The 12944-nt window shown below is 40.1% G+C and overlaps 1 protein-coding gene across 4 annotated transcripts in view; it reads right to left on the bottom strand.

The window, feature by feature from the left end:
* The window catches only part of LOC136435751 (plasma membrane calcium-transporting ATPase 2-like), a 92224-nt gene that overhangs the window by 16102 nt on the left and 63178 nt on the right, over window positions 1-12944 (bottom strand). For all 4 annotated transcript variants that reach the window (XM_066429444.1, XM_066429445.1, XM_066429446.1 and 1 more), the window contains 4 exons: window positions 9059-9322; window positions 8532-8734; window positions 6220-6465; window positions 5441-5688 (listed from right to left, as the gene is read on the bottom strand). In XM_066429444.1, the coding sequence (XP_066285541.1) occupies window positions 5441-5688; window positions 6220-6465; window positions 8532-8734; window positions 9059-9322 (961 nt within the window). The remainder of the gene's footprint in view (window positions 1-5440; window positions 5689-6219; window positions 6466-8531; window positions 8735-9058; window positions 9323-12944) is intronic.

Genomic DNA, 12944 nt, shown 5'->3' with positions numbered 1-12944 from the left:
TTTCAAACCGGGGACTTCCTGATCGCCTGGTCACCATACTACCAACTTGAGCTAGTGAGACAAGACTTCTTCTTTGGAATTTTAAAGATACTCAAAGTTCAAATCTCAGCACACGGTACCATTTTGTTGATCACATTTGGTTCATTATCTTGACAAATCAGTTCCTTTTTGTGTAATTTTGTATTAAAGATGTAATATAGCCATTTAGTATTTACCAACTATCTATAGCATGGCAGCATGGTGCAAGGTCTTGCGTGAGGCATTGCGTAAAGCGCCCCCTGGCGAGCTGCAGGTCTGACGAACACGAAGGACGGACGGAAGGAAGGAAGGACATGTGAAAGCCAGTACAACACCACACAAAAAACAAAAAAAATCCCCAAAAGTCTTGGGTCAAGATAGAGGCTTACATAAGATAAAGAATGACAGTACTGTATTATGCAAGTTTTCAGTCTTCTATGGCACATTTTATGCAATGAATTCCTTTCTTTCATCTAGTACATGTATCATAATTCCAAATATTACGACTATAATAATCCAACCATTTGTTTAGTAAACACATAGAAGCATCAAAATAAAGTGCATAATGACTGGGAAATCACTGTAAGGTGTTTTGATAATAAGCAGGTAGGTTGTATTTATTCAATTATGCCTGAGGACCATACCTATTAAGTATATAAATATTCAACAGAATAACTGTACATATCTTGTTCATAGGATTATCTTCATCGCCACTTCGAAAAAAATATAACTATTATAGCAATGTTGAAAAATTGGGCATAGGTCCCCGACTATGACCCCTAACCGGGGGCCAATGGTGCTTTCAAATTCAACAAGAGTTCCGCGACCTCATATCTCCATGAACAATTCTATTTATGCAAATGACTTACACATTTACATAAAATATGCTTAATCATCATAATAAATGCTTAATCATAAACACCTTTATATTACTTACACATGTTGCAATATTGACAGTCGTATAATTTCCCAATTGTATGAATTTCAGTGTTTTTGCATTAATTATGCAAATTAGGAATTTATTTGCATAATTGGTATCTGTTGATGCTCCACTTTCCATAAACTACATATGTTACATGTATTTGAGTCTTATAATGGAAAACACTGCAAGTATAGATTTTCCTCATTAGCTATGCAAATTAAGTCCCAATTAGCATAATTTGCACTTCATTGTGTATATCTCTGTCTAAGCTACCTGCATACTAAATATCCTGGAAATCCGTTGTTCCTTTGTTCAGTTATTCTCCTTAGAAGATTTTCACAAAAACGCCCCTGCAGTTCCAGAGGAAGCTGCTAGGGGGCCCAAACCTACACCACTTCTTTATTACATCACAAGCTATCTGCCACCCAGAAATCAAGACCACAGCACGTCCAGGTCAAAAGATACAAAAATTGAAGTTCTGCTGCAGTACCAAGGTCACATACCAGGGGGCCCAAAATCGACTCTGAATTTCGGCTTCCCAACACCCACCCACATACCAAATATCATCGTAATCCATCAAGAGGCTCTTGAGTTATGCTGACTGGAGTGGTGCGGAAACACAAACAGACAAACACACAGACACACCCAAAACAATATCTCCATTTTTCATGGAGATAACAAGTGAAAATGTACACGTACATGATACAGTCAAACCTGGCCATGGCGACTGTTTTTTCTTGGTCCCGAAAATTTTCCCCATAGGCACAAGCATTAAGCGGCCTGCCCAAGGCGACCACCCGTCCAACGCGACCACGACCGCCACGAATTGGGACCGCATAGAGCACAATTCCTGCCCATGGCAACCTTTCCATGTGGTCGAGAGCTCGGCGGCGGTATCACAACTTTCCGTTTTCATCCTTTAGTTGTCAGATCGAAAACTTTTTGCCCTTTTATCCAGCGGTCGGTGCACAAAAGAAGGCTGGGATCAGCTTTTGTTTTCTAGGGATTTAAACCCTTAAAACCTAGATTTTATGTGCGTGTGTATACTTAAACGTAACGTGTGAATACGGGAGGGCGCTGCGAGATCATAGACATTTTTTAGTCAAAAGTATGACGAAAATTTGTAGCATACAAATATTACAACGATGAAAGAAAATGTAATTTCTGTAGGATCTTTCTGTCAATGAGAATTGAACCTGGTGGGGGTCATGCTGTCTAAAATCATATAATTTTCCAGCCATCTACGTAGTACACTGTTTTTGAACACCTCGACCTGGAAACATGAGTGGAATCCTCTTCATGGCGACCACCTGTCCATAGTGGTGCGGACCGAAACGTGGGTTCCGGTTTCGGTTCCGGTCCGGACTCGAGTCCAGATGTTTCGGTTCAAGTCCGGACTTGTAACTATAAGCCCTATAAACTAGGGAAAAATAATTCACACACAGACCAACTGCAGTACAACGTGTGTATTCAGAACATAACATGCTCTCTACCAAGCGTGGCGTGGTGACCTGCATGTCGCGTCTCAAGTGCCTTGCTATACTCCCGGGCGTCCTGGCACACTGGGTCACTTCCAAACACAGCTGGAAATTGTCACAAACTGCCGACTTGCCCCCTGTGACACGCACCATTCCCAGCACTGTAGATTCCCGGCTACAATGCCCGTCAAATTATGCAGGAGGTAAGAAAGTCAGGTCCAAAATGGCGCCCACTGGGGATACACGTGACCCATGTTATGGCTAAGCCAATCACATTGCTAGGTTCCCCTGACGTCACCCACATCTCGCGGGCATTTGCGAGACTTCCATTACTAGTAGCTGACATATTCAGAAGCCAACTTAGCGATAACAAATGTTTGCGTCTTTTCCGTCGCAAAGTTCGTGATTATCTCCATGAAAAATGGAGATATTGTTTTGGGTGTGTCTGTTTGTCTGTTTGTGTTTCCGCACCACTCCAGTCAGCATAACTCAAGAGCCTCTTGATGGATTACAATGATATTTGGTATGTGGGCGGGTGCTGTGAAGCCGAAAGTCAAAGTCGATTTTGGGCCCCCTGGTATGTGACCTTGGTACTGCAGCAGAACTTCAATTTTTGTATCTTTTGACCTGGACGTGCTGTGGTCTTGATTTTTGGGTGGCAGATAGCTTGTGATGCAATAAAGAAGTGGTGTAGGTTTGGGCCCCCTAGCAGCTTCCTCTGGAACTGCAGGGGCGTTTTTGTGAAAATCTTCTAAGGAGAATAACTGAACAAAGGAACAACGGATTTCCATTATATTTAGTATGCAGGTAGCTTAGATAGAGATATACACAATGAAGTGCAAATTATGCTAATTGGGACTTAATTTGCAAAGCTAATGAGGAGAAACTATATTTGCAGTGTTTTCCATTATCAGACTCAAGGTTCCGGGTCGGAGTTCAATTGTGACCGGGGGTTGGGTCATGACCCGGTAATCTGCCGGAAGTGCGTGGTCGTCACCCCGATTTCTGCCCGAGATTGCTTGGTGATGGTTTTAGCTGTGCATGAATATTTTGAATCTTCTGAAAAGCCCGTGAGTTGTAGTATTTTTGGGCGCGGTGCAGTTGGTTCGCTATCGAAGCCTTTTTTGTATTAGTCCGCGGCAACGGTGATGCGGTTTTCTCGCCTGATGACCCAAATAGCATCGTTTTTAATGCATTTTCACCGAATTTGCGACATCGGAGATTGCGAAAAAGTTATCACATGACTTTTTTATTTTTTGTGACCCCAGGAAAACTCGTTTTTTCCGAGCAGATACGATCAAAAAAGTGTAAAAAAATGATAATTTTCGGGTGCCAAATTCACATTTTACTATGGTTTCTACCCAAAATAAAGGGACAACGGACAATACCGATAAATACATCGGAAAACAGCAGAAAACCGCTTTTAGACCATGTGATTACATTTTCCGTCCTACTTTTCTTGGCGGAATTGTAGCCCGTCGACCTGAGGGTGTCGGCCTACATACGAAATCGCAAAAAAACTCCGGTCCGAGACCTTAAATACATATAACATATGTAGTTTATGAAAAGTGGAGCATCAACGGATACCAATTATGCAAATAAATTCCTAATTTGCATAATTAATGCAAAAACACTATAATTCATCTAATTGGAAAATTATAGGACTGCCAATATCGCAACATGTGTAGGTTAGATAAAGGTATTTATGACCAAGCATATATTATGCAAATGTGTAAGTCATTTGCATGAATAGAATTGTTCATGGAGATATGAGGTCTTGGAACTCTTGTTTATGGAAGGTTTTAGGTAGTTAAGAACAAAGCAGAGGATGTACATATGTACATAAGTGCTATTTATTTCCAGAACCGGTTCTCAGCGTTTCGTTTTTTTTTACTTGGACCGAAACGTTTTACAAGTCCAGAACCGGTTCGGCCGAACCGGTCCGCACCACTACCTGTCCATCGCGACCGTTTTTGCTCGGTCCCCGGGTTACATGTTGACACTAGAAACCGTGTATAACCGCTAAATTTGTGAATTAACCCTCTGAAAATATAAATGGCCTTCTGTGTCTATCGTTGCCCAAAAATATAATATTTTTCACGCATTTACAGTATCGCGGTGAAGATTGTAATCCGCGCTATGCAATGTCTGCTAGTTTTACTGTCACCACGCCTGAAAGTGTGAAGCTGAAAGTCTCACCACCATGTTTCGAGGGTGAAACATGCTGTTGTTTACCAACATTTTCTGCCGTTTCAGAGATTTTGCGACCTCAAAACACATATCACAAGGGAAGTGAAGTTATAATATTGTTGTTTTTATGTGTAACATGTCTTCTGTGAACGAATAATTCTTCCACCATGGATGTACAAGCAAGATATAAACAGCGCCACTTATTTAGTGTTACATATGATTTTGAATATATCATGTATAACGTGCCAAATGGCCAGTTCTTTCACCTTTTTTTTGTTCCTTGAGATATTTTAGCATATTGTGTGGAATAATGCATTTTTGATAATGAGTAAAACACATTGATAACTGTGCTCTAGGAAAGATAGATCTTCCAATAATTGTCCAGTTTTCAGCGAATCATATTGGATTGAGCAAATCTTAACAAAACACTACAGTGGTCATGACCTTCTTGATTCTATTTTTGTGGCTATAGTATACAAATTATCCCAAAAATTGGCATTTTTAACTTTTAAGTGCTACAGCATAACACAGATTTTATGTTAATTTCTGGCATCTATCTACCAAAAATCTTCAGTAATGTCTGGAAAATAATTGTATTTGAATAGAATGTTTGATAGCGGTAAATATCAACAGCATGTGATAAATACAAAGTAAGAATGCTAAAATAATGCAGGATGCCATTGGCGCACCCTGATCTTGGAATAGCACATAAATATAGAATACATGACATTGTACGTTTTGATTTCATGTAATTCATTCCAACACCTGTGCAACATACATGTACAGAACAAAACTGAGGAAGATGTACATATCATAATGTAAATGTACTTACTTCCTGAGCATTATCTCAGAAGCACCCTTGGAATACAGTCTGAAGCTGCCATCCTCCTTTTGGACGACAGTGCTCATGGACTTGCGGGAAGAGTTAAATGTGTAGACTTTGTAGAGACGTTCCTCGGGCCACTCATCACGGACAGCCTGGTAGTCCTTGTTCAGTCCCACCACTAAGCCAAGCAGGGAACACTCTGTCTTGTTCCCAACTTGCTTGGCAAGCCCTCCCTCTCGATCATCATCGGGTGGCTATGGAGAAGAAGAAAAAAATTATTTGGGTCTGGATTGGTACCAAAGCTACTGACATCTACTACATGTAAAAGGATTAAATTATTTTTCCTTAACCAAACAAAGTATTCCTCAACTATGAGAAAATATGATGTCTTGTTGATTACAGTGCTTGATTAGGGTTTGCTTGACATCCACAGGCCACAGAGCCCTGTTCAATATAACAGGACAGAGTCTCTTCTATTGTGGTCAAAATTTGTTTAGTTGTTGTAAGGACAAATGCGAGTTGTTGGGTCATGTTGATGGATACATGTTTTCTCGTAGTTTGACTTTGAGCTGATCAACCCTGCTTTCTTTGCATGGTTTTAAAGTAGACCCTTTTGACTTTCTGGTGGAAAAGAGTGTTTGAGATTTAACTTTGGGTAAATATTGTTTCAGTGCTTCTTATGTTAGGCTACAATGAGAAGGCTCAACTCTAATATCTGCCCATTAGCTAACTGCTTGGGATTCAAACCTGTAGATTCTGATGAGTCAACTGCATTTTGTACTTACCAGGAGTCTGGAGGTATAGCCACTGTTGATGGCAATTCCATCCACAAGTAAGTCCATGACTTTGGGCTGGATATGACTGGCGCAGTCGGACACAGACTTGTAATGCTTCTCTCCCACAAAGATCTGCATGACTGTCATGCGGTTGGTGGTCAGGGTACCCGTCTTGTCAGAGCAGATGGCTGTTGCATTACCCATAGTTTCACAGGCGTCCAAGTGGCGAACCAAATTGTTGTCTTTCATCATTTTCTAGATGGGATGATGATGTGTTAGTCATACAGTCAAACACGTAGTACTAGATGTATATCACACTCTTTAATGTACACACTCTAGTCCACAGGTACGTGTCAATCAATAAAATTTACCAATTTATTATGCAAATTAGATTTGGATCATTACCATTTCATTGTATCAAGTATCACTTAAGCCATCCACATATCAAAAACAAGTATATACATGTAGGTAATTAGCCTTGCTCAGTAATGTCAATAAGACCCTTTTTCAGGATTGTCGCATATTCACCTTTATTACTTAACACCAAAATAGGTTTACCAATTTCAATTTCGATACCAGCTGTGCCGCCATATTGCCAGCTTTTTGGCAACGCCTCAGGGGCGAGCCAAATTTTTACTATATTGTGTGCAGATTGCAAGAATTCTAGGTATTGTACAGGAATGTGAAAGTCCATGGGACGATAACTCAAGAATGCCGGGATGTATTGCCTTCATATTTTGTAGGTGGGTAGGTCTGTGGGAGACTTTGTAATGATTGGATTTTGGGCCCCCTAGCGACTTTCTATGGTACTGCAGGGGAACTTTCACTTTTCAAATCTCGACTTCTGAACACACTATAGTCATGATTTTTAAGTGGTCGATAGCTCTTTGTTAGGAAAATATGTCCTGTAGATTTGGACCCTCTAGCGGCTTTTTTTGGAACTGCAGGAGCTGATTTTGACTCAAACTTTGAAAGAGAATAACGCAAGAAGGGGATGACGGATCATCATAATTTTTGGTGTGTAGATAGCTTAAGTAATGATTTACATAATCATATGCCGATTATGCAAATCAATATCTGATTTGCATAATTAATGAGGACAGTTAATAAATCAGCTGAATTCTATTATAGGACCCTCAAACACATGACATATGTAACTGAGAAAGAGACAAATATCGATAGATATCAATTATGCAAATTGATACTCTATTTGCATAATTAATGACAAAATACTATAAATTCATAGTGGTAAATGATGGGGATTTCATTTTTGCAACATTTGGAAGTTAAGTAAATGTGGCCACTATTAGACACAAATCTTGCATAGAGGGCCTCATTTACATAATTTATGAGGAAATGGTACGATATCTTTTTTTGTGAAAACAAGATTTTCATACATTAGACAACTTGTGTTATTTTGGTAGAGAAGGTGATCGACTGATATGATTTATGCGAGGTCCTTATTTGCATGTGGGCTAAAAACGAGAACGTTAACAGAGACCACCGTCGCCATGGCAACATCTTTTTATGTTGCCAATATTGTTTCAAAAGCACTTGTTTCTGATTAAAGATGAAGACCACATGTACCATTATTGACTTGTATCAAGTCTAAAATGATCATATATATAGGGGTGGATACCGGTTCGGCTTAATAAGGTTCAAGTCCAAGTTTAGGTCCAGAGATTTAGGTTCAGGTCCGGACCTGAACTTGGACCTGATCCTGTCCAGTTAATGTTTTGTTTTATTAGACCAATATCAAGCATAGAGAAATCATAATGACATGCACAACTATAAAAGTTATTGGGGAGAAGACTTTCAAGATAAACCAGTGTTTGATATTTGAATATTGCACTTGTTTTAAATGCCTTTTTTGTCAGAGGGGAGACTCAAAACACTTTTTATGAAACAAAATAGAGAAATATATCTGTACTTTGTTCCGTTTTTTTGGACTCAGGTTTTTGGCTTTAGGTTTTTTGGACTCGGTTCTTGGATGTTATAAAGGTCCGAATCATGTCCCGCAAACCGGTATCCACCCATAATCATATACCATACCAAAAGTTCTTGTTTTCGTAGTTGTTACATTTTTCCCCCCTATTTGTTAATGCATAGAATGAATACATTAAAAGTTGAAAATTCATTGTATGAAATGTTATCCAGCCATTTTTGTTGACTTTGTTTGTAGCCAGTGTGTCATTTGGGTGCATCACACAATGCCTTTTTATTTTATTTCGTCCAATCACGCCATCTTTTTCCTGCAAAAATCAGAGATCAAAGAAACTAAATTGGTTTGGCCTGATTGTGAAGAAAAAGATCATCCTCACCTTGACAGAGTATGCCAAAGCGATTGTCACAGCAAGAGGTAGGCCCTCAGGTACAGCCACCACCAGTACAGTTACACCGATGATAAAGAACTTGACAAAGAACTGGATGTAGTAGTTGTTCCAGGGTAACCCCTGGATGGCAAATGTATTCACACAGAAGCTGATGATCAGGATGATGACGGTCAGGACTGACACAGCAAACCCTGAGGAAAACAAGAGATTTAATCATGCTAATGTTCCATACATTTCACATAACTAGCAGCACGCTGTTCTGCTGATTTCTTTATGAACACTGTGGCCTATATCTGCCCACCATGGACCTAATCACATGTTTGCTGTACACTTGTATGATAAGCATCTCTGTCAATATTAAAATTCTAGAGTTTGAGGTCTTTTTTTCCATCTCCTGTAACAAACTGGACTATTGCCCCAATCCAACAAAATTCTTCACCAGTCCTGAAGTTGTCATCTTTCTTGCAGTAGACTCAGAGCTGGTAATCTGATAGAACAAGTAAAGGCAGTTTAACCTGCATATCCGATCTGTACAGCCAGCTTGGTGAGTTTAGTCTGTAGCACAGACTTCTCCTTCCTGGGGAAGCTAGTTGACTTGGACTGCTTCACGGCTCCGTCCACCTCCTCCCCAGGGGAGCTGGGCGCAGTGGGCGAGTCCACCTTCCCATCAGGCTCATCCCTCAGGCTCACCTCCTTCAATTCCATGGCGGGTGGCTGGGGGGCGTTCTGCAGGGGAGGCAGACGGCCATCTGCCTTGCTTGGTGACGCCCCAATTGGATCTGGCAGTAACATACAGTACTTGTATCAGAAATAATGAAGCAGTTCTCCTATAGCGCAGTGTTAAGGGTGTGCACATACCGGTAACCTTTATGATGGGGGATCAGGATTTCTCATCATGCTTGAATCACAGAAAGCCCTTTTGTCTGGAAATTTTTGGAAAAAGTGGGGAAATTTTATGCCAGGTATGTTTTAGTAGGTCTCCTGCTATGTTGAGAAACTTCCCCAGTCGTTCAGGTTATGCACACGTGGTGAGACATTTGGTTAACGATATCTAAGCAGTGAGCAGGTTTTCCAAAGGTCAAAGTTGAAACGGAAAGTGTTGATGTGCCCAGTGTTTGGTCAGGAGCCTGCTATATTAGGTTTTACATAGTACAGTAGAAGCCACTTAATTGCACCTCAGATCAACGCACCTTCCATTTAACAGCACCGAATCCCAAAATCCCAAACTGGTTCCCATTCACTGCATTGTTAGTGACTCCGCATATCTGCACGGCGCATTGTCACCAATGCCGGATAACTGCACCAAATTTTTTCAAAAATCCTCCACAAGTTAACTAAAAAGGTGCGCTAAAATCGGCAAACGCGGTACAAATGAGCCGATAAGTGCCTATGTAGAGGCACAATACCGCCAATATGTCTAAAATTGTTTTCACTGACAAAAGAAGGTGGTCTCCATTGACAATCACGTTGATAGCGATAGTATGGGAGGTCCCGGGCGGGTCCCGGGGCGTGTCGGCACCATAATGAGACGCACGGCTGCCAAAGGCGGTATTGCGTTTTGGCAGACAGCATGCTGTACTCAATAAAGATTGGTCTGTACACTGTCTTATTACTGTGAATTTATTTAAGTTCGCGGGGATTTGATTTCGCGTTAAGGATGAAATGGGGTGTTATCGGAGGTTTTAGGTTCGCGACAGCGCTATATTCACATACGGCTGCAATAATAAAAGTACATCTAGTCGCAGTTCTCTGATCTAGTCGGAAAACGCACAGTGACTCAGCAAGGGCTACAGACGCGAGGACGGACATAGCAGTCGCTTTTGACGGTGCGGTGCTGACGTGATCATCTGTTATGGCAGAGCTGAATCTGCGTCCTAGAAACTTCTTACATTCACCCGAAGGATGTTTTAATACATAAACGTGGCCCTAACAAGAGGTGGAATCTACCGTGTTACCGTACTGTACCTGTATAACGAAAGCTTTCTAACATCTAGATGCGTACTAACAAGTTCATACAGCACACCGAGGTTTATAAACTATTCACCTCCTGTATGATACAGTGCACTACCGGTCCAGCAGGGCAATTTCGCATAATTGCACCAGCCGGATAATTGCACCAAATACGCTGGCAAATGGGGTGTGCAATTAAGCGGATTCTACTGTATTAGACACACTAGACAATGATTGTATAGTTGTGACCAGGTGAAGTCTAGAAATGTAAGTTTAGAGCATCTCTTTCACGGTGGTCAAATTAAGCCTCAAAAGTCCCAGACTTTTTTTGATCCCGAATCATATTCCATCACGTTTGGTCTGACGTGATTGGCGTAACATTGAACAGAACGCGTATTTGATTTGGGGTCACCTGAGGTCATTCGCAAGTATCCACTGAAAATCTGCCCTGGCAGGCCCTCTTTCCCTGGTTGCCTCACATCAGAACCAAACTGTGTTATTCACAAATACAATTCATTTGCTAGACAATTAATCTATGCTGACATAATGCTGTGGTTAATCAACATGTAAAGAAGTTACAGGCGTGGTTGTTTGTGAACTAGAACATTCAAGGATTGTTTACGCCTCTATTAGTTATCAGGGTTGGACAAGTTTTCAAAAATTCACTTGCCCTATCGGGCAAGTAGAAAAAAAATCTACTTCCCCGAACCAACTTTTGACTTGCCCGAAATCTAAATGACATTTTTTCTTTGCATTTTTGCTTGCAGTAATGAATTCTGTTATTTTTCAGTAAAAATGTCTTGTTAAGCATGTAATTATAGCAAAGATTTAACTACCGCTACAAGACCAAGCTGTGTGGATGTCATGACCGTAAGAAGCATGATATTACAACGTATCTTCTTTAACTTAAACCACACCAATTTCATTTGTTGCTTCTCAGATTTTTCAGAAATAAAATCAGAGCGATACGGAAAAAAATTGAAAAAGAATTTTGGCAAAAAGTCTAAGGTAAAGACACAGGCTTATATAACATAAAGAACAACATTCAAGTTGTCAGCAAATGTTGTGTGTCAATCATTCCTTTGATCCAGTACTACAATATTCCTGTGTTCACTGAGGGCTATTATTCTTCTCCTATTTCTTTAGTAAACAGAAGAAAAAATCAGGTATTTGTCATATGATGGAAAAGTTACATTTAGAGTGTTGTGGATCTAATACAACTAAGGCTGGTTTTGAATCATTGTTGTGAAATTTGTATTTTTTAGATAACATTAGTCAATATCAATCCATACATGTACATCAAACAACACCTTCAAATGATTTTTTGCAGTATTAACATATAGAAGTTGAACAGAAATTTAGAATATTCTGAATATAAACTCAATCAGTTAAAATGTTGTGGGAACCCTCAGAGTGTGTCATATCCACAATGTTGCTGTTCAATGAAAGAAGGAAAATGCTACATTGAGAGTGCTCACAGGGATATCATGTTTCAAAGGATTTGATGTTGCAAAGTTTCATGCCAGCAGGTCCACCAACAGAGAGAGCCATGGGTGTTTGTTTACATGTACTATGTGAGCCAAATTGTCCTGTTTTGGGTTGAATTCATAATCTTTTGGAATATTTTGAGAGAAATGTAGTTTCTAATGATAAGATACATTGTTGTGTGGTGTTTTTGTGATCCTTCACTGGAATAAAGTTTGTTTTGAAACAGACTGCATGAAAAAATCTTACTTGCCCGATCGGGCAAGTGGGGGAGGACATCCACTTGCCCGAACAGCACTTTCACTTGCCCTGGGCAATCGGGCAACCATACTTGTCCAACCCTGGTTATCCCGTATCCGTGCGGCATGACATGTGTGCAAACATCATATTTTGATCGGGACCGAAAAGCGTTAAATTTGCCCCATTGACGGCAAACGGTTTTCCCGAGGTTTCTGTCTTATGGATTTTTGAAAAATGCGGGCACTGTTAAAAAATGGGTCTTGAATGGTAAAACCTTGCAATTTTTAGCTTTTTTTCCGATCTTTACAATATTTCAAATTCGAAATATAAAAAATCCAAGCCAAAAAGGATTCTAAGGTAACTGCAAAAATAAAGGATTTTCTGTACATATTTGGGCCAATTAAAATCAATTGTATGGTTTTGATTTTACGGTTCAAAAATGAGGGATTCATCAGGCTCCAGCCTAAAGTCACCCCGACTTTTATACAGGAATCGAAACGCCGACATTTGGAGCATACGTTTCCTTTGCACGAGAGGATATTTTTGAAACTCTTTATGACATGTGGACAGATTCACAGTTATTGTTTATTTTCACAATTCACAGCAATGTTGCAAATGTTTTTTTCTGTAGATCCAGCTGGCCATTATTTCATTTTTTTTTTAACTGGAGAAAATCGATTCACATAAGGATGTCATCCACTAAATCAAGTAAGTGTGGCCTAAACT

This window comes from Branchiostoma lanceolatum, chromosome 5 (assembly GCF_035083965.1).
Source record: "Branchiostoma lanceolatum isolate klBraLanc5 chromosome 5, klBraLanc5.hap2, whole genome shotgun sequence".
NCBI classification, from domain to species: domain Eukaryota; kingdom Metazoa; phylum Chordata; class Leptocardii; order Amphioxiformes; family Branchiostomatidae; genus Branchiostoma; species Branchiostoma lanceolatum.
Note: the sequence above shows the minus strand (reverse complement) of the source record. Positions and strands in the feature narration are given on the sequence as shown.